General features: G+C 47.8%; 4 protein-coding genes across 12 annotated transcripts; 2 read left to right on the forward strand and 2 right to left on the reverse strand.

The window, feature by feature from the left end:
* Positions 1-669: 669 nt before the first annotated feature.
* On the forward strand, positions 670-4,691 carry jtb (jumping translocation breakpoint). Of its 5 annotated transcripts, none has more exons than XM_086015431.1 (6): positions 670-688; positions 2,130-2,246; positions 2,316-2,356; positions 4,041-4,126; positions 4,195-4,274; positions 4,354-4,691. In XM_086015431.1, the coding sequence occupies exons 2-6, from the start codon at positions 2,155-2,157 to the stop codon at positions 4,508-4,510; spliced, it is 456 nt and encodes a 151-aa protein (XP_085871557.1). In that variant the 5' UTR covers positions 670-688; positions 2,130-2,154; the 3' UTR covers positions 4,511-4,691. The 5 variants fall into 5 exon arrangements, with proteins under 5 accessions (XP_085871557.1, XP_085871558.1, XP_085871556.1 ...); XM_086015432.1 differs by lacking the exon at positions 670-688 and adding an exon at positions 727-1,025 and having other exon boundaries at positions 1,992-2,246; positions 4,198-4,274; XM_086015430.1 differs by lacking the exon at positions 670-688 and adding an exon at positions 728-1,025.
* A 706-nt stretch (positions 4,692-5,397) lies between these two features.
* On the forward strand, positions 5,398-10,377 carry hsf1 (heat shock transcription factor 1). 2 transcript variants are annotated; one of them, XM_086015427.1, is made up of 13 exons: positions 5,398-5,750; positions 6,227-6,335; positions 6,422-6,558; positions 6,644-6,768; positions 6,906-6,981; positions 7,059-7,120; positions 7,202-7,399; positions 8,275-8,408; positions 8,515-8,587; positions 8,667-8,772; positions 8,854-8,907; positions 9,094-9,142; positions 10,043-10,377. In XM_086015427.1, the coding sequence occupies exons 1-13, from the start codon at positions 5,625-5,627 to the stop codon at positions 10,189-10,191; spliced, it is 1,398 nt and encodes a 465-aa protein (XP_085871553.1). In that variant the 5' UTR covers positions 5,398-5,624; the 3' UTR covers positions 10,192-10,377. The 2 variants fall into 2 exon arrangements, with proteins under 2 accessions (XP_085871553.1, XP_085871552.1); XM_086015426.1 differs by having other exon boundaries at positions 5,400-5,750; positions 8,275-8,420.
* A 399-nt stretch (positions 10,378-10,776) lies between these two features.
* LOC147131843 (uncharacterized) lies at positions 10,777-19,085 on the reverse strand. Its single transcript, XM_086015177.1, is given in 22 exon segments — positions 10,777-10,964; positions 11,069-11,113; positions 11,239-11,274; positions 14,604-14,639; positions 14,724-14,794; positions 14,863-14,925; positions 15,227-15,379; positions 15,470-15,508; positions 15,619-15,642; positions 15,901-16,008; positions 16,083-16,109; positions 16,616-16,657; positions 16,660-16,800; positions 16,861-16,911; positions 16,996-17,025; positions 17,274-17,336; positions 17,436-17,474; positions 18,038-18,076; positions 18,288-18,314; positions 18,612-18,671; positions 18,769-18,833; positions 19,060-19,085. Coding segments are annotated over 22 exon segments (1,290 nt in total). The 5' UTR covers positions 19,071-19,085; the 3' UTR covers positions 10,777-10,844.
* A 1,796-nt stretch (positions 19,086-20,881) lies between these two features.
* Positions 20,882-25,081, reverse strand: LOC147131844 (uncharacterized). Of its 4 annotated transcripts, XM_086014706.1 has the most exons (13): positions 25,009-25,081; positions 24,382-24,443; positions 24,174-24,209; positions 23,054-23,089; positions 22,958-22,987; positions 22,835-22,876; positions 22,726-22,749; positions 22,393-22,437; positions 21,901-22,278; positions 21,437-21,808; positions 21,294-21,337; positions 21,155-21,188; positions 20,882-21,072 (listed from the first exon to the last, which is right to left on the reverse strand). In XM_086014706.1, exons 1-12 carry the CDS (start codon positions 25,017-25,019, stop codon positions 21,177-21,179), a joined length of 1,092 nt encoding a protein of 363 aa, XP_085870832.1. In that variant the 5' UTR covers positions 25,020-25,081; the 3' UTR covers positions 20,882-21,072; positions 21,155-21,176. The 4 variants fall into 4 exon arrangements, with proteins under 4 accessions (XP_085870832.1, XP_085870833.1, XP_085870831.1 ...); XM_086014707.1 differs by lacking the exon at positions 21,155-21,188; XM_086014705.1 differs by having other exon boundaries at positions 20,882-21,188.
* Positions 25,082-25,505: the final 424 nt, after the last annotated feature.

The following is a 25,505-nucleotide window of genomic DNA, read 5'->3' on the forward strand; positions in this document are numbered from 1 at the left end:
CACCATTTGGCACGATGAGGAGGAAGATAACGTCACATTTCAACCGATTTCAACTTCATGCAGAAGGTGCAATGATTATCATACAACAATTATAATAGTAAACAACAATAAAATAAGATTCCCTTTATTGACCCAGCCCATTGGTCCTCCAGGCAACTCCGCCTTTGAGCGCCTTCAAATATTAGTGAGGCGTGGAGGAAGCGTCTGCTAGGGGGTTGAGTACCCATTTAATCATAAACAGATGACACGAATGAACCGAACCGATCTAATTATGGTGTTCTGATTTCAGTTATTACTTCCTTGCGGACACTGTTGCAAGACTGCATTAAAGAAAAGCCATCACAGTTGTTGATATGACAAAGTTTGGGCCAGCAAAGAGCCCCTCTCTTGGGGGGTTGTGTGCGCCGATTAAGCTTTGAGGAAGGAAAGTTTTTGGGAAACCAATTGAATACAAACCTTCAAGTCTTCACAAGGATTCATATGGACATTACTTGTATAGAATGTAATATAATCATGACAATGAAAAGAACAATTAGAATGGATGAGACTTTCGTAATGTTTCATAATAATAATCGTGCTGACGTAGGCGACGGTCATGGCGCAACATCCGGTTTTGCGTGGACGGAAAAGCGCAACCGTGGATTTCATAATTAAGTGCCCCACTCCGATCCGATGGATAAGTAAGACGGTATATGAAAGGAAAATATATGTATACATATATATATACTGGAGGAAATGTGAAAGGTCAACGTTTGTTATGCGCAATTCCTATTTATTTATTTTTCTACCAACCGACCGATCGTCACGCGGTGTCAGTGTTATTGTGAAGGTTTAGGTGCGGACATCCTGTTGCGGCCATTGCGGCGACTTGGGTTTCATCTTTATGTTGTTGTCGTCGTGAATCAACCAGACTAATCTTCAGTCAACGTCGTCACCTTTCGCTCGTTCGCTTGACTTGACGTTTGAAAAACGAGCTTTTGATTGGGTGCTAAAATGACGAGCGGGCCTATGGCCCGCCGATGACGGTAAGTGAACTAACCAAGATAACACTCGCATCTGTTAGCAGGTGAACTGCTAGCATTAGCATTTCAAATTATACCTTTTTAGTGAATTACGTCACCTTGTTTGTTCGGGAGTTTTGAACGTAATTCGAAAAGTAATTAGCTCAGGTTCAAAACCTTTTCAATGTTTTAAACGTTGGCGAAATATTCGGACGCCTCATTGAGTTGCTATACGTCAGCGTCTCCGCCATATTGAATGTGACTGACTTATTGTGACTTTGTGGTCATGCAGGTTCAGGTTGATCTGATGGTTACAGTTGTTGACGTGTTAAGTTTTTTAGTAGAAAGCTTACAAGCAAGCACAAAGCGAACCTTTTTTTTTGGGGGGGGGGGGGGGGGGGGTTAAATGACCATGTAACGCTGTTATAGAGGGACAGGCATTCAGAGTGGCCCGGGTTACTTCGTGACTGGCCACACTAACTTCACTGATGCTGGCCCACCCAATCAGGCAGTACAAATTTTAGATACAAAAACAATGAAATGAACACATTCTTTCTTGTTTATTATTTAAAAGACAATATTTTTAGTTCTATCTACACATTTTCTTACGCATCAGGTTAAATCCTAGCCCAGAAATGTTTTTAATATTCAGTTAGATGTTTTACTGCAAAAAAAAAAAAAAAAACCTTTCCAGAAGTAATCTCTTAAAGGATTAGCTAGTAACCATACTAAAATGCTAAATATGAAATCATCACCATATAATGAATATACAGGGCCAGTGCCAGTTCTGGCCAGGGCCGCCACCCAAAAAGTGGGCCCTGTTCAAGATAGACGCCTTATTCGCCCCGTGATGGAAATTAGACCCAAGTCATCAGATCATATAGCTAAAATGACAATATCTTGGTACAAGATCAAAAGTTGAAAAGTCATTGTGTAAATGTCCCCAGGTGTGTCTTTGAATGACTAATGTTTGCGTACTTGTCCAAGCAGCGCGAGCTTCCCTGCTGGCTCCTCCTTGCCACATCCAATGTGGACGTCGGATTTAGTGCTGAACAGGGCGTCTGCGCACAAATGTGTGTCGATGTGGTACAGACTGAGGAGGCGTGACGCCCTTTGACCTGCTTTCAGCCTCAGCGCGAGTGCGGCAGACGTGATGGAGAGTGCGTGCTGGCGCGTCCCACTGGCGTGCTGCCGTCCTCGCGTGCTGGCCCTGCATGCTCTCTTCTGGGGCCTCGTGGCCCTCAGGTGGGTGCCTTGCCGCTCGCTCGGTCCGGCTGCCCCTGTTGTTCCCTGATTGTGACGCTTGTCTTGCAGAGTGTTTGGAGCCGCCCTGCTGGCTGAAGACAAACTTGCAGGTAAGAGCCACCCACAAGGACAACAAAGTGAAAGGCCTGTCGATGGATAATTTTTAGACTTTAGCCGTCCCGCTTGCTTGAAACGCATTTCAGGTTGTTCAAAGGCAGGCTTTCCCGCAGCGCCACTTATTTAGCAAATAATCGGATACCAATTTATTGCATTGTTTATTACAAATGATGATTGTGGTTATTTGTTTATTGTTTAATGATGAAGCAAGAGCAAATCAACCCCAATGAAGCGACACGTGCATGACGTCAATTCCACATTATTCAGGTTAGGTTTACATGCGACCCAGATCGCATTTGTTTGCCCACATGCGACCCAGATCGCAATTTTTTAAGACAGTCTGAACGTCTCAATTCCGATTTTTTTTTTCAAATCCGACCTGGCCCGCTTTCGTATGTGGTCCTACATCGGATATGTATCGGATGTTTTGCAATGCGACCGCAGTCTGAACGGCCAGGTTGCATAGATTCCGACATTGACGTCATCCGGAGCCCGGAAAGTGCTGGCGTCAGGGGGATAGACTCCGCAAAGTTGTTTTGAGTAACACTATTGACTTTATATTTTACTTTAATTTAATCCCATTTGAAACATGAAGCATAAAGTGGACATTTATGGTGATAGTAGTAATTCAGCCGCGGTTCGGATCGATTCATTTTTTACGCAGTTATGACGTGACGTCATCGTTAGTGATGTCTCCATGAAATGAGAAAAGCCTCGCCTCGTAATTTCCCCCAAATCTTGAATTTCTACCTCCTACCGAATCGCGCTTCACTGTAGAAATGCCCCGACATTTACTTCCGTAAACAATACATCATCTCTTCTGTGCATGCGGGTCACTTTGGCGACATTTATAATGTAATATGAACGGTTACACAAAAAAAAAAAATTCAGATTTTTTTTTTTTTTTTTTCCCCAAAGAATCCGAATTGAGCATAAAGACCTGGGGTGTGGACACCAACAAGTAACCTTTATTCACGCAATATATTCAACCGGCATTTTTTCTACAAGTTGATTTGCGTCGTAAAACGAAGACTCCCTTATCCAAATAGCTATTGATGAATTGTTGCACCTCCACTTCAGGCTGTTGATCCGTCAGCCTCGCTGGAAAACGGACACATTAAACAAAAAGAGAATTGAACGTTGTGTGTTGAAACACCAACATGCTCAACCAGACTGTAGAACAAAGGTCTGCTAGAATAAGTGCCAACATGTAATGCGAATCATCATAGACGAGCTCATGGATATTAGCGTAGATGTTAAGATCACTTGAAAACTTCAAACAACTGCAACACATCCAATAATGCTGAAATGACTGTGTGAAGTATAGTTGGGGACCTTCTCTGCCTCTTCTTCTTGCTTTGAATTATGCTGCATGTCTGCCAGTAGAGCTACCCGCCATGTTGTGGCACTACGCTGAAGGCGGGCGAGTCCAAATTCAGACTGGCCTCCACTCAACTCGACTTCTCGTTATTTATCGAGCGCTTTCCCAACAACAGCAACAGCAGCAGCAGTGACAAGGCAGAACGGTCGAAATCCTTCAAAAGAACGATGGCTTGAAAATGGATAGTATAGCCAATGATGACCTTCCACGCTAGCGGGGTTGACTGTAGTCGTTTTGAGGCCGTTATGTTGCCCACCAGCGCGCGTGCGTTACTGTTGTTGTGTCATGTCACACAGCCGTCAAGGTCACCGTCGCCCCCTGCTGGCTGCTGGAGGAGTTTGTGGTGACGGTCGAGTGCTCGCAGTGCGACGCCTTCCAGACGGTACGTGGATTTGCTTTTGCCACGTTAGCCGCTAGCTAACACTGACGAACATTTGCCTTTGTGTTCAGAAGACGAGGCCGGCGTGCGGCCAGACGGGTTTCGTGGAGAAGGTCAACTGCACCAAGTCCAACCGGGATGACTACAAGAGGTCTGATCCCGTCGCCAGTGGTGAAGTTCCACACGCACCGAGAGATTTTCTCAGCTCGTATTCTCCTCTATCGTCTCAGCTGCCGCTCGGCCGTCATGGAGGAACGTCTCTTCTGGAAGTTCGAGGCGGCCATGTTGTCTGTGACGGCGTTGTCGGCCATCTTGGTGGTCCTGCGTCAGCGTCGGCTGGACCGTCTGGCCTCCGAGAAAGTCCGCCGACAAATCGAGTCCATCTAGTCGCGTCAAACTTTGATGCCAAATGTTGGAAAGACCGCAATGAGGAGGATTCTAGTCATGCTTTGCTGCATAGCATTTGTAGATATGCAAAGATGCAAATGAACTATTCACAACTAAAATAGTAACATTTCTCTTCTTATCAGTGTGCTGAATAAAGATCATTCGTTGTTAGAAGCAAAAATGGTCTCCTCTACTTTCTGCTCTCTCGAGAGCCTATTTGTGCACGTATCGCAATGAGTAGCAGCTTTTCAAAACATTCACCATTTCCACTAGTGATGTTATGAGATGAGGCAGGGCTTCCTTGAGAGCATGTCTCGAGCAAGAGTGGGTGTGCCGAATGAAGCGCCGATGCGGAGCTTGTGTGGGTTCCAAGGAGATCACGTGACCGAAGTCAAACGCTCCCTCGGATTGGGTGGGTGATATGACGTCATTGGTTCGTTCACGTTCGGTGACTTCATAATAACGCTCGAGACCGTGCGGTTTTGCGCATGCATTAACCTTTATGAACCTGTGTTAGTATTTCTTGCTTCTGCCGTAATTGTACTCCACACCTACTGCTAAAGCTGCAATATTGCTACTTATGGTTGTCTTGTCAATGTTTTTAGCCTACAATTTTATTTCATTCTGTGTATTTTACTGCTTGGTCTTCTTGACTCCTTGATGCTGCAATAATAATAATGCATCAATATCAGAGCTTGTAGCACTGTCTCACTGTGCTTACTCTGATTGCCATACATGGTTGCCATACATGATTGAACTATACTTATTTTGGCTCATCTCCGGCAAAAGATGTACTTATTTGCCATTATTCCCTGCCGTCTCGTACGTGTGATGGAAGCCACACAACAGGTCTGCAACGCACAAGTTGTATTTTGTGCTCATTTTTGTTACGTCGCGTCTGGGCGTTTTTGGTGGCGACGTCATCACCACGCGACGTTGGTAGTGCTGCGCAGTTGCTTGTTTGGAATTTTCCACCACAACCCTCTACAGAGTCGTAGAGCTTGCGTTTGTGGCTTTGGGTTGAAACTCTCGACGAGCAACGAGACAAGAACCAGTTCGAGCCGCCTGCATCGCTGCCGAGTTGCGGGGCGCCTTTGCTCGCTCCTGCCTGTCGATGGAGTTCGCGAGAGGTTCAGTGGAAGGCTCGCTGCTGGCAGCCAGCAACGTCCCGGCCTTCCTCAGCAAACTGTGGACTTTGTTAGAAGACCCCGACACGGACCCGCTCATCTGCTGGAGCCCGGTACGACTTTTGCACTCTGACCCTCGTCAGTTTCGTCGCGGGCACGGCAACTTCGTGTCTGTCTGAGTGTTGCGTTATGCTGCCTTAGCTTAGCTTAGCTTAGCTTAGCTTAGCTTAGTTTATTTTAGCTTAGTTTACGGGCATGGAGGCTAGCTGTTAGCTGCTAGAGGCAAGTACCAAAGTCTTTGGAAGTGAGCACACTCAGACGACATGAGGCCCGACAAGAACAAGCACCTCAACAAATGTGGCCAATAGAAACGATAAAACACACACCAGGGCAAAAGTATAGTCATCATAGAGTAACGTGAGTCAACGAAATACATGTTTGAGTGTACTTGTACAAATGAGTCTCATTTTTCAAGCGCAGCACAGGGTTTTGCAATGTTGCCGAGTAGAATTTACCATCCGAGTGGGCAAGTGGACGAGCTGAAAGTCTTGTTACAGATGCCATTGAATGTTCGTTTGTCCCGTGCCAGAGCGGAACCAGTTTCCACGTGTATGATCAGGCTCGCTTCTCCAAAGAGGTCCTCCCCAAGTTCTTCAAACACAACAACATGGCCAGCTTCATTCGACAGCTCAATATGTGTGAGTACGAGCTCGTAAGAAATCGTCCGCTCGCCCGGGCTCTCCGGGCTTTGCCGCAACTGTGCGCTCTTCGCTTTTCCCCCAAGACGGCTTCCGCAAGGTGGTCCACATGGAGCAGGGCGGCCTGCTGAAGCCCGAGAAAGACGACACCGAGTTCCAACACCCGTTCTTCGTCAGAGGCCAGGAGCACCTGCTGGAGAACATCAAACGCAAAGTCACCAACGTAGGAACGGGCACCGGTAGGAACGTAAGACGCAAAGGCGCTCGGTCTCCGTGACAACGCCGCGCTCCGCTCTTTGCTGCCGCAGGTGTCTTCGGTGCGTCAGGAGGAGGGCAAGATCTCGTCCCACGAGGTCAGCAAGCTCCTGAACGACGTGCAGGCCATGAAGGGGAAGCAGGAGACCATCGACTCCAAAATCATCGCCATGAAACAGTACGACCTCCCGAGCGGGGCGTGGCGCCCACCGGCGGCAAAGTCTTGAATGTCTTGCGGGTCCTGTGGCTTGTTGCGGGACAGAAGCCCAGCGGACCCGACCCAACCACCCAATCCAAACTTTGTTTGTGTTTCAGTGAGAACGAGGCTTTGTGGAGGGAGGTCGTGTGTCTGAGACAGAAGCACGCTCAACAGCAGAAAATGGTCAACAAGGTAACACTGCCGCCGACGCCGCCGTCTTGTGTTGGCGTTTGAGAATTTGTGTCATTTGTGCCTTTGTCCGTCTGCAGTTGATCCACTTCCTGGTGTCGCTGGTCCAGTCCAACAGGATCATGGGAGTCAAGAGGAAAATGCAAGTTGACCTCCAGCGTGTCTTTTCGTTGCACTTGTCGTTGTCGGTTGTCTGACACTTTTTGCGCGGTCGCGTCCGCAGCCCGCTGATGCTCAACGACTCCGGCCCTGCCCACTCCGTGCCCAAATACGCACGCTCGTTTTCCTTGGAGCCCGTCCAGGCCGCGCCCTCCATCTTCCCTGCGGAATCCTCCGTCGGCTCCGGGCCGATCATCTCTGACGTCACGGAGTTGGCCACGCCCCCGCCGGAAGAAGTGGTCAGCGAGTGGATGGAAGCGGGGTGAGGGCGAACGTCGGCAAAGCCGTCGAACCGCCGTTGAGCGACTTCATTTGTTCCTTTGCCAAGCCCGAGCGTTGTAACGGAAGATGACCTTGATACGACTTGAAATTGAATTCATCTGTTCCAGTCACGCAACCAAGTTATGCTCACCTCTGCAGTCATAAATCATAGTCGTAAACATGCAATGTGGGTGTTGTTGACTGTAGCTATATCGATATTTTTGCGATATATTGTGCAGCCCTGGTCGTAAATGCAAAAAAAAAAAAAAAAATCACACTTTTTATCATGAAGAAATTAGACAATGCGTTTGTGAGCAAATCTCCTCATTTTGCATATTGACGGCCGGAAGGCAAAATCTGTCGGCGGGATCTTGTGATTGCTGGATTTCGTCTTCTGCGGGGAAACAACAATGTTTTTTTTTGTTGTTGTCTTCTTTGAAAAAAAAAAAAAGTCTGTTTTCAAATATCACATTCCTAATTTTGCCCATGGATATTTGCTGGGGATGATTTTGAGCTTTGAGTTTTTTTTTTGAAGCACAATGCGTCACCCGCCAAGTGAAGGCCGTTTAACAGTTGTGGGCGTGTCAGTGAACTTCCGTCATTGGCCAGCAGCGGAGCCGGAAGGCCGCCGTGGTCAGTCCGTCATTATTTCCGGCCGGCTCGCTCCGTCACGTCGGCATTGGTTTGTCATACGCTTCCTTCATCACCAAATTGCATTTGGTCACCTCTATTTGAGGAACGTCCGAAAAAACGGTTTAGAAGGGTAACAGCACATCATTGTATTCCTTTGGAAACACTTTGGACCACTTTACACGAAAATAAGTAAAATTGCATTGTGTCAGCGATGCTTGACGTCTCGTCGTTTGCCGTCGGCAGGAGGAGGACCGCCGTCAAGGAGGAGGAGCCTGCCGCTTCGGACGTGGCGGCTGCGGCGCCGCCTGGAGACACGCCCCTTTCTCCCACCACCTTCATCAACTCCATCCTGCAGGACAGCGACGGCCCCGACGCCGGTGCGCTAGCGGGCAAGTTGAGCTCAGTGCTGCTCTCAGCTCACTTGGGCTGTTGAGCTCGTTTTAGAAATCGCGTTTTCCTGAAAATCATCCTCTTTCTTTCCAGCTTCCAGGGCCCGCCCGTCCGCCGCCAACCCGGACCCAGTTCACGCGTGTCAGACGGTCGTGTGTATTGACAAGTATGTCCGCCTGACGCTTACTCGTCATGCAGTCGAACACCGCTAACATACTGCGTGCGTGTGTGTGTGCGCGCTTCAGGTCTGAATTGTCAGATCACGTTGAGACAATTGACAACAGTCTCGAAAACCTGCAGAACATTCTCAACAACCAAACCTTCACCTTTGACACGTCACCGCTCATGGAGGTGCGTGTGTGCGCGCCTGCGCGTTTGCATGCATGTGTGCGTAACACGCATTAATGTGCCAAACCCCCTTTGTGTGTTCAGTTCTTCAACCCTTCGTGTCCGCCAGGAGACTTTGACATCAGCGCTTTGGACACTGTGAGTGCCAGCAACTGTCAGTTGATCCATTTGCCGTCAGAATTGAAGACTCAGGACATGGCGGCCGACACGACGTCGTCGTAACGCCTGACGCGCGTGACGTGACCGTGTCACTCGGCAGCAATTGCGACTTCGCTGTGTGGTGGCGTTTTTGCTCTTTGTAAGAAACTTGTGCTTTCTTGCCAGCTCCTGTGTGACAACCTGCCCAAAGGAGCTGAGGAAAGCGATGACGCCGGTAAAAACGCACGCACGCACGCACACACACACACGCACGCAATTAACACGCCATGAAATGTCGCAGTGGAAAATAAGAAGACAATCCGAAAGCGGCGCGTTGGACCTATCCTTACGACAGCATCCCGACCAACCTGACGGTTTTTCGCCTTCCTTGTCTTTCCTTTGGGATGTGAGCCCAGCTTTGAGGTTTGAGCAGGCTCGATATGCGCCGCCCCACCAGCGACGTGAAAACCCCCCAAAATTGGAGCCTTGCCCTGGCACGCGGGCAAGGGCAGCCGCCGCGACAAGATCGACCGAGAGTCGGCTCGGCCGTTTGCCGGCCTTGCCGACGTGACTTTGCGCATAGAGCTGACACCAGGCCCCAGGGCTGTTGCTACGCTAATTACGGTGGCCGGCAGGGGGCGATGTTGCCCAACATGGCGCCCCCGCCCCCCAGATGGAGGCATATTGATGAACGGATGTATTTGAATTAACCCGGTGGATTAGGATTAGAGGAGTTTATCTGAAAGGTGACAATACGTTTTCACAGAATGTGAAAAAACATGATTGGAAAAAAGAATTACCCATTTGGCTATTTTTCATCTGTAGTCCCCTGGCCATGATGGGGAGAAAAAAAAACCTTCGGATGCATTTTCAAGGAATACATGCAAAATCCTTCAGACATATGACAATATCGCTTAGAACAAGAATTATCTGGCGTTATTATTTCCACTAGCATACACTCTTGTCCAAATCCAATTTGGCTTCATTTCCCCTTTCAGGGAGAAATGTGTTTTTCTACACGAGTGAATGCAATTGCGGACCAAATGAAAGTCGTAAGTCGAGGTCAGGCTGTCGCAAAGTGTGAGGAACGAAGACGACGCTAAGCGTTTGTGGCGGTCTTCTGTGATTGGTCCAGGAAAGCAGCTGGTGCAGTACACGCCCGTGCAGATTTTTGAGCCGGTCGCAGCGGACGAGTGCGGGGCCGACCTGCCGTCGCTCCTGGAGCTGGAGGCCGAGCCTTTCCTCAGTCCTGACCTGGGCGCCGGCTTGAACTCTGACCTCTGACACCATGAGGGAGGGCCTCCTCCGTTCCCATGACAACAATGAGGTCACAGTTTTACTATGCAGACAACTCGCCGGCCATCGTTTCTTTGCTTTTATTACATCTGAAGGAATAGAATATTTTTGGAAACATTGATCACATATTTATTCTATTATGCAGGAAATCCGCATTAAACATGTTTATGCATATTCCTTGTGTAATGTCGCGTGACCTGACCAACATGTGCGCACATGGTCACTCACACATACTCAGACACACACACACGCGTGCGCTCACACACTCACTCACTCATCCCTGGCCAGAATTGAGCTTTTGTAACGTTTTCCATTAAAAAGGGAATGAACTCTGCTGTGCCTTTTTCACAAAGTGGTGTAAGAATAAGTTTGCTTGACAATACACAGGTATTCATTTTATAATATATTTACTATTGTGCCTGCAACTGAACCGTTTCATCCCGAGAACCGTTTCTAATGCTTTGACCCATGTGAAAGGACGTCGGTGATGTCAGAATGAAAAGTTGTAAAAGACACACAAAAAAAACATTTATTGAAAAGACATTTTAATTTCTCGTTCACCTGCTTCTAAAATTGATTATACAAATCTTATTAAATATTTCCAAACAAAGGCCCCTGCCCCTGGGTGGTCGGGTTAGGGCCTAAAGGCGACTGAGTGAGCGTTCCGATTGGTCGGCACACTGGAAGCGGCGGCGGTAAAAGCAAATTTGAGGCTTCCGGTGGAAGTCAGCAGGTTTCCTCCAGTTCCACGTTGTCTGCAGCTGTCGGCACAAACGCAACAGCGCCACCCGTTGTGGGACTTATGAGGATGGAGTGCGGTCGTCATGGCGACGCGAAACACTCGCGAGCGCTAGGATGGCCTCACCTTCAGGACCCTGACCCCAAGCGTTGTACTGTTCAGTGACGGAACCTGCGGAGGACAAGCCATGCCGGCAGCGCGCAAACCACAATTATCATCATTGTCGTCGTCACGAAGTCACGATCGCGGCGACTGTACTGAAGCTTCTCTGCTGACGTGAACATGCTGAGACTCACCAGCCTTGAGGGGGTCTTCGGACGCCCGCCCACCACCTGCAACAACACAAAGACGAAGACTACGTTTACATGCGGTCAGTAACACTTTTGAAAACTATAACAATAACCAGAATATACAACTATTCTGGTTTTTAAAATTCCGAATATCATGCATAGATTACTACTTTTCTAACCAGAATATGCGGTATGCGCGCATGTTTGCGCCCATCGGAATACCCCGATGATACGGGGACACTCTGCGCATGCTCAACCGCAAGGAATCTTGGTCGTTGTAGTACAGGGAGTGCTTGTATACGCGGTGTTTGGCGCGCAACGCACCAAAAATACAAAATTAGTGCTAAACAAAACATGGCGAAAGTTAGAGTAAGTACGACAACACACGTTTGGGGCGAGGAGGAAACAGACTGCTTCATTCTTGTGGTGAGTGACATGTGTCATGAGTATAATGTCTTTTATTGACGGTTGTAAGTAACGAGCGTTGTCCGTGCGTCGTCGTTTAAATCGGGCCATTCAAATGCAGGAGTAACTCTGTCCACTCATACATGTAAACGCTGGGTTATTTAGAATGTTTCAGAAACCAGAATTTTGACCTGAACCCGATCACTGATTGCACGTAAACGGAGACAAAGTCACGTGACAGTCCATTTACCATTTATCTCATGAGATGCGCTACCATGTGATGTCATCACGTTACTGCAGAGGAAGTCCAAGGCTGTGGTCCATTTATTTTTTGTTATTTATTAAACAATGTCGATCTCAATTCACTCACAAAATAGAACCACAAAATGAGCAGTCACACACATACACTGAACTGTGAAGTATGACACAAATACAAATAAAAGAGAGAAAAAAATTTAAGTCTACTCAGAAAATAAACCGATCTTATTATTATGTATTCCAAAGGCTTTTTTTTTTGTTTTAACTCTCGTCAATATCTTTTTCAAAATGTCCCATTTCTTTTATATAAATAACAAGCAAAGGGCGTCATTTTAAGAATCTGTATCTATGAATGAACTGTTTCGCCATGATTATCAAAACGTCGTACATGTCCTGTTTCATGTGTTTTACTGTCCCATATGTAATGTCTTTGGCTGTGGTCCAAATTTTGCAGTGTTTTTAAACTGTGTGCAGTGTGCCGCGAGATATTGTCGGGTGTGCCGTGGGAAATGATCTAATTTGTGTGCATGTGCGGTTTAGCTAGCGCCTGGCAGCGTAATCCTGTCTTTACTACATTGTAGTACTCTTTCATACCAGCAGGTTGCAGCAGCAGCAGGTAGCTAATTGTCTTTGCTTAGGGACAAGCGAATTAGTGACGCATGTTTATCCAAACAGGCTCATGTTCCACACGGAGTAAGTATCAATATGAAACATTATTAAATACTTTTCTTTGTGTTTATTTGATTCCTATACAAGACGTTATAATATAACATATAATATAGTGGAACTGGACGGTTCGGAGTGGAAGCTAACCAAGACCGCAGTGCTTTGTAGTGAGCACTTCTTAAGTGGTAAGAATCGTTCTCGAGTGCGATCAAATGTACTCCTTAGTTTCCTACATATGTTAGGATTTAACCAGCTTGCATCACTTTATAAATGTGTTTTTTGTTTTTTTTTAAAACACAAATCAAATGACAACGACCCGCGGAGTTCGTTTTCGCCAATTTGACCGCCATCTTGACTTGTGGCGTCATTTGAACGTAAAGCCAGAACAGTCCGTTTCGTAGAGTTGGCCATTTGGCAGTGCAGTTGGAATGTGGATTGAGTCGAGCTCAGCGCCCCCCTACTAACTGGCCTCAGTGTGTTCCTCAATGCATCATCAAGACTGGGTGACTGTTCGAAATCTTGCACTTATTGTCTCTCTACTCCCAATCGCAATACAGAAAGCGGGTGCAACACAGCCAGCGAGAGAGAGGGAAGGCGCCGCAGAACGCGTTTGGCAACAAGTGCTGAGAGAACGTCCCCAAACAAATCTCCGTTTGACATTCGTCACGACATCTCCTCATTCATCTTTTTCACCCCATGCTAGAAGTCAACGGACCGAGAGGTGCTACCAGTAAACGAGCCACCTTCAACTGCAGTCACTTCAAAAAAGGTAACAGCATACAATACTGTATATTGAGAAATGGTAAGAGCAATAGACAACACCAAAATAGTGGACAGTGTACTGAGCCCTCATTGTGTGCTTTTCATGACTTGTAGAAATATCAACATGTGACTAAGTCAAGGCCAACATATATATAACAACAGAATATGAGCGTATAAAATACAAACTGGGATATAAACATCTTATTAAATAGCTAGCAAAAAACAACACCCTAGCATATAAAGTAAATCCTGTTTTTTCCCGTTGGTGAAGGCGTGAAAAGTAGGATTGGAAAGATATTTGGCATTCAATAGTCTGAGAATTCTTACGCAAAAATGAGGCAGAGATGAACTACTAACTGTTGTCACACTTTTATCGATCTAGTGGTCGGCTCTATCATTATTTATAGATCGTCGTGTAGTGCAGTGTTCTCAACGATACCAACATTTTGACTTCGATAGACGACCTGCATAAAATACCTCGATAACGGCACAGAAACGGTACCTCGACAAAAAGCAAAAATCAGCAAAGTTAAAATTGACAAATAACTTCAAATTAAAAAAAAAAAATGTTATTAATTCAAAATATTAGGATATGCTTGATAAGAAAATAACATTTTAAACAGTGTTAAACACATTTTCATACGTGGGGGAGATAAATATATTACGCTATTTCTTTCTACACTTGGATCATTTACAGACCACATGTAAATTCGACTTTAAGAAAACTAGTTCCCATTTATTTATTTATTTACTTATTTATTAAATGTCACTAGTAGAAAATGTGCACTCGCACGGGCGTCAAAACGTCGTAGGTCGTGTACGTCGTAATACGAGGACTGGCTGTATACTTTTATTCTTTTCCAGATTAATTCCAAGATTTTACTCAAGTAATATTTACTCTATTTTAAAATCTTGGATTCTTGGTTCTAAGCTTTGTAAAAAATTGTAGTTGAAAAATACGATTAATCGCGATCAATTATGGAACATTTTGCGATTAATTAGTTAAAAAAAATTGAATGGCTTGACAGCACTAGTTATAACGTAATACTATTGTGTTTTATTGCAAAGCATTTGCGCTATAACGCAATACGTTTTCAGTTTTTATTGCGTTATTTTGCAATAAGAATAATTATTGCAAAATAACACAACATTATTTTAGGAGGAAACAAAAGATTTCCACTTCCAGGTCATAGCTTTAACCCTTGTACGGTGTTCACGGGTCTGTGGTTAAATCAAAATTGAACAGGCATTGGAGTCAAAATGAGAAGTTGAAAACTCACTGGAGTCCAAGGGCGTTCCTGTTGGCTCTGAAAAGACTTAGACACGCACACACACAAACACACACGCACATACGCACGCGCAGTGTTTGACAGCACCTTCTCATAACTTGACATCAGTACCCATTGCAGCTGCAGTGACTTACGTGAATCTGTTGCCATGGTCACGGCGTCAATGCGCCACGCCAGTGTGCCTGCGTCATCAAATGTGGCCGTGATCAAAAGCATCAAGATTGGCGAGCATGTGCGTCCGTACAAGTACCTGACAGTGGAGTATCCGCAGAAGCGCCCCCTGGTGGCTCGGTGCGCACGAGCACAGACGGCTCTGGAAGTGACATCGCGTGGCAGTTTGAACAACATGGCTGACGGCGGGGCCTTGACACCACAGACTTCAGTTTGACTGGACTAACAATTGGCCCCTCGCGGCTGAAGCCAGAGGGCAGCCATCTTTTTTTGGTGTCATTTTTACATGCAAAGCTTTTATATAAGTGCCAATGTGAAGTTCATCCAAGTGTCACTTTAAGCCAAGCTGAGATGGCTGAAAATTGGACGGAAGTCCAGCCTTGGAGTGTTGCCACTTGGTTACTCGCCACCACTGGTGACGGTTGTTTGGCCGTAACACTCACCCGTGCCGTCCACATGTAGACCGGTCGTGTCCTGGGCCAAAGTTGAAAGGTGAAGGACGGGAGCAGTCGCCGACGGCCGTGTCTGCTCGCTTGCTTGTTGCTGAGCTTGAAGGTCGGCTGGAGGTTCGCTGAAGGAACTCAGGCGAGCCGTCACTGCGGGCACACAAGAAGACGAAGGACAAGAAAGTGGCCGGAAGCCGGCGCCGCTGTCGCTCGGCGGCACAGGCGTCATCGCGTGCTGACCTCCATCTTTGTCCGCCAGCTGAGTCTGTCGGCCATTTCCTGTTCAACACAACAACACAAGCGACGTTGGCGACGTCGTCACTAGCTCGCGCTGACGAGTGCCACTCGCCCTCTGCCGCCCAAGATTTCCAAAAGGCGATCGTCGGTACCGTTTGCTTGGGACCGGTCTCCACCTGTGGACGGAAAACCAGACGGATCGAAGAGCAGTGCACTTCATTTGATGATGGTAATCAAGTGGGAAGGTCCGCTTTGTTCAGTTGCGGCGCCGCATCGCAGCAGCCTTTCGACGGCCCCCCGGGCTATCGTAGCCGAGGGCTGACAGATTTTGTCTGAGTCGGGATTAAAACCGTTTGAGCCTCCGCGGAACCTTCATACCGATGACGTTTTTGAACCCTTTCGAAATGAGATCACTGAGTGTTTGGAGAGCGTACCCAAGTCCTGACGGGCGTGGTCTGTGGCGGGAGTCGAAGGCGATGGGTCAGAGGCGTGCCCCCCTTCCGGTTGGTTGACGGCATCAGACTCAATCATGCTTTCTTCATCTGCCTCAGTACATTTTCAAATCAGGCATTGCATTTCATAATGGTCATTTGTGAAAGAAGAATCAAAGGAGGACCTGTGGAGTCGCTCCAAGTTGGTCTGCCTGCTTGAGCCAAAAGAAAAGCACACGGCGCGTGTGTTTGTGTTGTTCAGGTTATTCGATTATTGTGGGAAGAAGCGTGTTTTTGTTTTTTTCTAATTTGGTTTCCTGGTCCCTCCTCATTGTCGTCGTTCCGCGTCGGTGCCGTCCAGGCTCGGCGGGTGCTCGTCTGTATTCGGGAGCCCTTGGCTGTGGTATCCGCATGACTTGGAAGTACTATTTAGTGAAGGGTGTCTAGCACGTACGGGACTGAAGCCTGTCTGATGCTCAGTGACTTGTATACTCTGCCGTGAAAGCAGGAAGACGGCAGATGCAGTTGCATCCTGTCAGCAGTGTCTCCTCTGTGCGGTTAGCAAAAATTGAGGGCTCTCCGTTGTTTTTTTTCTGCTGCCAACTAGAGCTTACGGGTCAATGAGAATGAGCCCTTGGCGATTGCGCAATGACCGGACCGGAACGGCTGACGGCGGCTATTACCGACGAACGGTGGACCGAGAAGGTTTAACCCTCACCCAGCAGGTCGAGCAGGAAGTGGCTCTCCGCAGTTCCTTCCGAGCAAGCGCAAGAAAGAGCCGTCGGTCAGCATCCAATTTGCAGTGAGGCTCCGCCTCCAGCATCCCAGTGGGACACGCCTCACCTGGACACTCACCTGTGTGCGCCAGGTGAGAAGCGCCTCCCTCAAAGGACGTCAGCGCCCCTGACAACAAATCACAGGTCTCACCTCCTTCCTCCCGTTGCCCCTCCCCGTTGCGCTTACCTGTCACTCCCTTGTCTCCGCCCATTCCGTTCAACAGCTTCTCTGCGTTGGCTGAAGCACAACGCTCACAATCGTAAGGAGAGACATTTGGTTGATTGCTTGCCATCCTCATCTATTTATTTGAAAGACATTCACCGTTTGAGTGTGTGTCCGCGGCGTCGGAATCTGCGGACAAGAAACAAGGCAGCGAGGTTTTGCAACCAGTCACCGCCGAATGACCTGGAAAGGCTTTTGGCTCGGTTGTGTCAGCGAGCCGCTGCGAGGCTTAAGTCTGAGAAGGACTTTTGCCTTTTCAACTGGTCCCATTGGCACCAGTTGGATTGGAGCTCTTATATTGGCCTATTTCTTTTCTTCATCTTTCCCAACAGTTGGCAGTCAGTTTTTCATGTAGCTTGGGTGAGCTGCGACTGTACCTGCCGCCGAAGCGCCCACGGGTGCGTCCGACCGTCCCGCAGCCGCCGAGGCCTCCCGGGCACCTGAGGCGATACGCGGCCGCCGTCAGTTTTGGAGCGGTCGAGCCTGACACACTTCCATCGGCTTCTGACCGCTCATTCTTTCCCCAGATGTTCACTCACCGCCGATGTCAGGAAGGGACGGCCCATCGGGTCTGACACCTGTCGGGTAAACCGGAATGAACAAGATGAAACCATCGTGAAGCGAACCAGCATCCATCGAGATGAGCTGAGCAGAAACGAGATGAGCTCACGATGATGAAAGGTGAGCAAACGATGAACGAGAGCATTTAACGAGGATCGAGAGGAACAGTAGGAAATGTCTGGAAACTGCAGTGACTTTGACGATCGCGAGTGTTTTGTTTCCCACAATGCTTTTGGGCCTTGTGCAGGTTGTCTTGTTGAATGAAAGGAGCGCTTAGCTGACGATAACCCCGCAAGTGTTTCTCACACTCTGAAAACAGTTGGGTTAAAAATAACACAATTTTGGGTCAAAATGGACCAATCTACAAATTGGGTCAATTTGACCCACCTTCTTGCATTGTTTTGTACAAAACGACCCATTTTTGGGGTTGTTTTCTGCAAAAACAACCCAGAAAGTCGGGTCAGTGACCCATGGAAGGAAGGATTCAAGCAGAACACACCAACTTTTCAGGATGGGAGAAGGGCGGGGGGGGGGGGGGGGGGGTGGATTGGGAGTTTTGGGGCGGCGGGAGTCAACTTACCCGAAGCCCCCGCTGCGCTCTGGTGGGCACCCGGAGGTCCTGCTGGAGAAGAGGGTGGAGGGTGGGTGAATGGCGCTCATGTTTCCTGCACTTAATTAAAAACTTGACAAAGGTCGACTTTCATTCCAATCTTTTGTTCCTTCCAAAACTTGAATTTGCTGTGGAATTCCATTCGTCCAAATAAGAGCGACTTCAAATGGACTTTATGTTATGCGGGAAGGTTACAAGGCGAAAGGTGGGCCCGTCTCACCCTCCTTCTTTGTGGCGTCGTCATCATCTGAAAGCAAAACAACACATCCGCATTTTCTTTGAATCGTTAACACGCACTTGATTCCAGCGCGGCTCGATCTTCACAGGAGTCCAACCGTCCTCGGCTACTGCGCGGCCTTTGGTCCCTTTTCGTGCACGGGTTCTAATCATTCCAATTTGAAGCTTTTTGGATTCAATGAGCACTTTTCGTTTGGTTTCATTGATCGTCAATTCGGTGGCCAGCAAAAGAGCCTTTGAGCCGATTTGAAGGGCCGTTCAGTAAAATGGCCAAGAGCGCGGACGGTCTCGCTCGGCCTGGGCCTACCCTCGTCCTCCTCGGACCGGTCCCCCTCCGCCTCCTCAGTCAGCTCCGCCTCCTCCCGCTCTGGAAAAACAAGCGCACGTCTCACGTCCGCATCCGCCGAACGCGCCACCAAATTGGCTTTTTTTTTTTTTTTTAAGTTTGTTTTTTGGGCGTTTACCTTCGGCAGGAGCCGTCCATGCCGCCGTTACCAGGACAACCAGCAAGGACATCAAGATCAAGTTCCTGAGGACCACAAATCAATTGTTTCACCCATTCACCAAGAGTCAGTCGCTCGTCAGACGTCTGATCAAGATCAAACATTGGCCGCTCATCAATTAGTTACGATCGCGCTCGTGTCTTTGTTATCGCCCGAAGTCACTGCCATGTGCGTCGAATAGTCTCAAAGGCATCCATCCGTTAGTCGCTAGTGAGCCCATCAATGCATTTACTGCCGTCCACGTTTACTCACCAAGGCGACATGATGATGTTGGTCTGCACACCAGAACTGCCTCAGCATTTTATACGCAGGAGGCGGGCTCATGCCACTGCGCGCGTGTGCGTGCGCGCATGTGTGTGTGTGTGTGCGTGCAACTATGAGAGAGACTTATGCATGTTTTGTTTTGTAGAGTTTTTTGGTGATCATTTGGTTTCCGAATGTTTTTAAACTTAAAGTGCCCCTGGCATTTTGATACATTTGAAGGGACCTTTAAAGAGAGTTTCTCAACGAGACGGATAATGATTGAACATGGTTGTAACTTGCTCTAAAGTATTTTCCAGCAAAGATGACTAAGTATTGATTCACGTTTCCAAAACCGATTCGATTTACAAGGGCCCGATTCGATTCACGATTCACTTTGATTGAATTTCGATTGAGTTCAGGAAGGATGACACGCGGTACCAATATTAGTTTCATATGGAAGACATTCTCCCAAGAAGCAGTGCTGTGAATAGTCAAATCTTCTTGCTCCAACGTGTTGTATTAGTACTAATAAAAATATTCACATTAAAAATGGAACACAGTGCAGTTACATTCATCATCTACGTTTTATTGAACATGACCTGATCCAAACAATAAATACCTTCAATCAATTCCAACCGCAGGGCAGCTTTTTGTAAATAAAGTGTCAAAAACACACCGTGAACTCATGACATTCACGTTCCTGTGACCGTCTCACAGAGTTTCAGCTCATTGCTGTCTTGGTGTTTTTAAAAAAAGAATGGAAAAGACTTCTCGGCGTGTGCCTTGGAGCTTGTTGGCGCTGATTTCCGTGCTCCCGCCGCGTTTTGATAGGCTACTCTCGCGTAGAGACGAGAACTCGTTCGGTGCATTTGTAGGAAAAAGTCATTCAAAAGATCCAATTTATGGTAATATTAATCAATATCTGGTTATGAAAAGGAAAATCGATTAGATTAACCGATTAAAAAAAAAAAACATCATTTTTTTTAAAACCCAGCCATACCAATGAGAGTAAAGTGGTAGATATGTGTGAGAACACTGTAGTGGCGCTAATTGAATTTGATTCCTGCGTGGGTTGGTTTCATGAGTTTCTCCTGCTGAAGCCACGAAACATGAAAGCGCACTTATTTAGGAGTCATTGTGTGTGTGTGTGTGTTCATGCTTTTGGGGTAACTTCATCTTGTTCATCCCAGCCACTCTTCCATGTGGGTAGCTAGACCGCAGACAGACCCCCCCCCCCCCCCCTCCGAATCTACCCACCTCCCACCGCGTAACCTGACCCCACTCGCCTCCACACCTGCAATTAAGTTCGGTTCTTCAAAGAAACTTGCAATAGACTCCAAATATTCAATAACAGAAACTGATGTTGCTTTTGTCTGGATTTCAGGGGGAGGCGGGTTGAGAGGGCGAGCGAGGGTTGGAGAAAGAGAGAGAAAGTGGGAAGAGATGAACTGTGGGAAAGATGGCAAGAGAAAGAGAGGGAACGAGGCAGCGGTATCCTAAAGTGAATCTTCTCACTGACATGAATTTTTCACTAAGAGAAACATGTCTCTTGTTTCAAAAGTGCAGTTTGCGTCCTTGCAGCACTTGCAATGGAGTAAGAAGTCAGTTGTGATTTTTTTTTTTTTCCCCCAAAGGCTATTCCAGCAGACTCATTTGTGGGTATTTGCTGTTTGTTTTGTTGATTGGACCGGAAACATTGCTAAGTGGCCGCCGCTGATCTCCACAGCGCCTCGAGCTCGAACTTTTGGCCAGCTGATTTGATCAACGCGTCGGTGCTCTGGCACTGATTGGTTTGAAGAAAAAGAGCGACATGTGACTGTTAAGACTTTTATTAGCACACAGCCAGTATTGCTGTCCGCCGTTCTCTACGAGCGCTACACAATCGAGGCGCATGCACATGTTCATTCAGCACACGGAGTAACAAAGCAACAATCAGTTGATAAAGACTCAAAGACACAAGCCAGCCAATGGGAGGTCGTCATGGCAAATGTATTCCAGGCAGTCCCACGCTTACGCTTGCTTCTGCAAACACAAAGCACACCCACAGTCATAGATACAAAACGCTATTTGACGTCGATTCCGATCTCGATGACGATGGGGTCACCCTCTTAGTCGGAGCTTCAAGGTCAAATTCCTTCCTGAATAAAGAAAAACATTGGGAGAATATCCAGGACCGATACTTCCTCATCAGCTTTTTGCTGGATTTCACAGTTGAAGTGTCAAATGTGAAAGGTAAGGCTTACCCGGATGTGGGAGGGGGTGGCGTCTGATTTCGCAACAAGAGTTGCTGTAAGAAAAAAAAAAAAAAAAGAGAAGAAAAGACAAACAAGTAAGGTCAGAAAATGACTTTGAGTTGCACAACTTAGTTTTGGGACTTATCAGTCACCCTCAGTGGAGTCAAAGATTTGGGAGCTCTCTTCGGGTTCTTGGACATTCTGCTCCTCCTTGACGCCGCCGTCCAAGCCAAGGTCCGTGTCCTCCATGTTGACGCTTGCATCGGATCCCCTGCCATCCTTGGAAGCTTTTTCGTCCCCCTCTCTGGTCTCCTCCCCTTCCGTCGCGTCTGACTCGTCAGACAAGTCGGTTCCTGCTATCTGACTCCCTTGCTGTGCCCGAATGTCCTCCTCGTCTAAGGCCTCAGGCCCCACCTCGCCTGCGTCCCGGTCAGCCTCATTGTCGCCATTGTCGGCCGTGGTCGCCTCCGACTCGGAATCACTGCTTGTCTTCTCGCTGTCCTCGTCCGCCTCTGAACTTGACTCTGGTGATGACAGAAAGTCGTAGACTCTTCAACTTCGGCAGCAAGTCTCAATCTGGTGTAGGGTATCAGCGGATGATAAAACGGCAGCAGACCTGATTGTGACTCGGCCGATTGTGGAAATTTCATCAATTCCAGAGACTCTCGAGACTCTGTAGATTGTGGGGACTCTGGTGATTCCAAGGACGCTGCTGAACCTGCGGACTCTGATGATTCCACGGACTCTGCCGATTCCGCAAGCTCGGCTGACTCTACAGACTTGCGCGATTCAGCTGACTCTGGCGAATCGGCGGACTCTAGTGATGCCACGGACTCTGCCGAGTCTGCAGACTTGGGTGATTCTGCTGACTCTTGGGTATCCAAAGACTCTGATGATTCGGCAGACTCTTGTGCATCAACAGACTCTGGTGATTCGGCAGACTCTGAAGACTTGGGGGATTTGATAGAATCTGCTGATTCTTCAGACTCTGCAACTGTCCAAAAATAGAAAATGTTTTATAAGTCTCTGCTTGTTGTGTGTTTGGGGTGTAAAAAGTCCTTCAGGTCTTTGAAAGACCTGACTAGGCAAAGAAGACATAGAGTAGTACCTTGACTTTCTGTAAGGGACTTGTCAGGGCCTACGGCAACTCCATCTGTGAAGATGGCATGCGTTGACATGTTGATGTCATCACTACAGATCGACTGACACCCAATGTGTCAGCAATCCTCACACACTACTAGCATGGACACGTTTACGCGTCTTGGACAGGACATTTGGTCAAAGCACTTAGGACACTGAAGTTGCCCAAGTGGTCTTCATGTGAACACACACTGACTTGTAAGGTTGAACATCGTGTGTGTGTAGCTTCTGTTTTACTTCTCAAGTACAAACGGCATGTTGGATTTCTTCATGACCCGGCTGAAGGAGACGGGCGGGCTACCTGAATCCGCAGATTGGGAAGCACCTGTGGACGTGACAAGTAGCGCTTGGTCAAGCCACACAGCGCAAAAAGGAGTCGGCGCACGACAGATGCCTTTGGAGAATCTGACCTTCACGGTCCGCTCGCTTGACGTCGTCGTCGTTTGGCCGTGCTGACAAACACAACAATGACGGATGACTGAAATGAACAAGTAGCGCCGCAACAAGACGGCAGCGACAACCTCGGACACTACCTTCAGCTTGTTCTCGGGAGTCGTTGGCATCTGTGGACACAAATGCTCCAGTGAGCACTAGGAAAGAGACAAAGCCACGTCATTGCGCTCTCTCACCTGGGGAATCGGATGTGTCGCGGGACTCGGTGGGAGCTGAAACGGAAAAACGTTCCCAAGGAAAGGCGCTTTGAAGCATTTGCTCGTCATTGTTGGTTACGGAGGGTTTGTGTGCATCTGTTCAACTATCGCTGGGCCATGTGACTGACAAGTCTTTCACCATTCAACCATTTCATATTGCTCCATATCCATCGACACTGAATTGTTTTTTTGTTTTTATGGTTGAAAATCAGGACCCGCATTAAGAAGGCTGCATTGAGCCAACTTTATTTTAACACTTCATGTTAAGACACACAAACATCTTTTTTTCAAGAATATGTTCCCAGCAGGCCCACTGGTTGAAACACGCCATTCTGGTTAATTTTGCGTTGAATATAAATTAAGCAGCAAAATGCACTCGTTTTTCGCCATCTCTGGGGGCGGCCATTTTGTCTTCCTTCGACTGAAAATGACATCACAACTGCTCACGACGACCCATCGCGGCTGACCTGTTTTCTGAATCTGAGCCGTGATTGGTCCTTGTGAGCAGTTGTGATGTCATTTTCAGTCGACAGAAGCGACAAAATGGCCGCCCCCTGAGATGGCTAAAAACGGGTGCATTAACACTTATTCCACAAACGCAAAATCAACCAGAATGCCGTCTTTCAACGAGTCGGCTTGCATAGAACATAATCTTGAAAAAAAAAAAATGTTTGCGTTGACTTAGACTTTGAAGACGTCAATGCAACTATGAGTCAAAGTCAAATGAACTGGTCAATATATATTTTCAACAGAATGTGCTTAGTAATAAAAAAAAAAATGTATTTCGTATCAGTCAATATTGATCATTCTTGATTTTTTTTTTCAACCTTTAAAATAACCCCCCCAATCTATGAACTCTTTTGGTGTACACGCTAATGTAGTGTAACATGCAGTTCTTCCGCCCCGCCGCATTTGTAAATGCTCGATTGCAGCGAATGCTGCCCCAAAGCTGCATTACGCGCCATTCCGTATTGATCCAGTGGAAGTGCAGTGAACTCGTCTCTGTTGCGCATGAGCGGCGAGCGTCTTCGGTCTACTTGATCTTTTTAGCAGACGGCAAAACAACTTTCGACGGGGCCTCGAGCGCACGCGTGCCTACCTGGCCGTGACATCGCCGGCGGTGCCGTTGCTTTTCCTACCCGAACAAGACAAATTTAAGACAATCAGCGCACCTGTGTTGCCTCTTGTTGTCAACGTGTGTGTACGTGTGTGTGTAGAGAACAAAGTGTTGAGCGCTACTAATCTACAAATCCAATCCAAATGTGACCTTAAATAAGCCATTTAGGACTCGTGACGTCATATCTCACCAGGAAGCGGAGCTGCCACGCTAAGGGCGGCCAGAGTGAGCAACACTAACAGCGTGACGCACCTGCAACACACACAAACAACAACATGGTCACGCACACACAATGACGACCCTTGTAATGCGCACACACATTTACAGTACCTGTACACGCGCGCGCGCAAGATGAACGACAACGTAACACACATAGTGAAAAAAACACGCGCACAATGTCCCGAATTGTCATCCAGGTGCGCACACACACACACAATGAACGCCGTTGTAATACAAGCGCACTCACGCAAAGAACAATGTTGCTATGTACACGCGCACACAAACTGAGCGACAGTGCGATCATACACACACATCGGGTGCACTCGCGCGCAATTTCGAGGCAACGTCGTGTTTATTGGCAGAGGTCAACTTTTGGCTCAACCGAGTATGCGGTCAAACTGTCATTTTGCCATTTTGAAAAATTGACTTGAGGCCTCGACAACGTTGTCCTGCGCGGTGACAAGAAGGCGTCGTTTCTTTCCCAAGCCGGACGAGTCGAGCGTGGCCGGCTTGGTGGCGCTTTCTTCCCTGGAGATCGCGTGCGCAAAAAGTCCCAATTTCTCATCGTAGGCATCGACGCAACAATTTGTCAACTCACCGCGTGAACATTTTGGCGGAAGACGACGCGGCCGAGATCCCACTGGAGCTTCTCCTGTCACACCAGCTCAACTTCAACCTCTCCAGTCACGCGGGAGACACCGGACGCTTTTATGGACCGGCCTTGGCCCCGCCTCCTCCAGCTCCGCCCACCCACCCGCACGCCGGCCCGGCCCGAGACAAGACGAAAAGAGCCGAGGAGGAGGAAAGACCGGGCCGGAAGACAAGACCGCGCCAACAGAAGACCAGAATCGGAGGAGAGAGGCCGGACGGAAAGATGACGAGTTGAAGACAACGTGTCCCCGTCCGTCAAGTGTGCTAACGTGCGTGTCGTAGGGCAGCTCGAAGGGGCTCCGGCGGTTCAAAGGTCAAAGGTGACGTTGCGCTCCTTCATCGGGGGCAGCTGAACAAGGAGCCGCGCAAGCTTGGAAGAACGTTCACGTAGGACCTCCTCATGACGCTGGTGTTGCAATCGCACATTTTGCAATCGACAGATTT

This window comes from Filicampus tigris, chromosome 18 (assembly GCF_054856515.1).
Source record: "Filicampus tigris isolate MCC_2025a chromosome 18, RoL_Ftig_1.0, whole genome shotgun sequence".
NCBI lineage: Eukaryota > Metazoa > Chordata > Actinopteri > Syngnathiformes > Syngnathidae > Filicampus > Filicampus tigris.

Bases quoted from the DNA above. Each gene is read 5' to 3' on its own strand.
- LOC147131844 (XM_086014707.1), bottom strand. The intron at 22,279-22,392 runs GTACTACTCTAT...ATTTTTGGACAG, and splicing joins GTCCCTTACAGAAAGTCAAG to TTGCAGAGTCTGAAGAATCA. The intron at 21,809-21,900 runs GTCTGCTGCCGT...TGTCATCACCAG, and splicing joins ATCGGCCGAGTCACAATCAG to AGTCAAGTTCAGAGGCGGAC.
- jtb (XM_086015431.1), top strand. From the start codon at position 2,155: ATGGAGAGTGCGTGCTGGCGCGTCCCACTGGCGTGCTGCCGTCCTCGC. The intron at 2,357-4,040 runs GTAAGAGCCACC...CATGTCACACAG, and splicing joins GGCTGAAGACAAACTTGCAG to CCGTCAAGGTCACCGTCGCC. The intron at 4,127-4,194 runs GTACGTGGATTT...CTTTGTGTTCAG, and splicing joins AGTGCGACGCCTTCCAGACG to AAGACGAGGCCGGCGTGCGG.
- hsf1 (XM_086015426.1), top strand. From the start codon at position 5,625: ATGGAGTTCGCGAGAGGTTCAGTGGAAGGCTCGCTGCTGGCAGCCAGC. The intron at 6,559-6,643 runs GTAGGAACGGGC...TTGCTGCCGCAG, and splicing joins TCAAACGCAAAGTCACCAAC to GTGTCTTCGGTGCGTCAGGA. The intron at 8,773-8,853 runs GTGCGTGTGTGC...TTGTGTGTTCAG, and splicing joins ACACGTCACCGCTCATGGAG to TTCTTCAACCCTTCGTGTCC.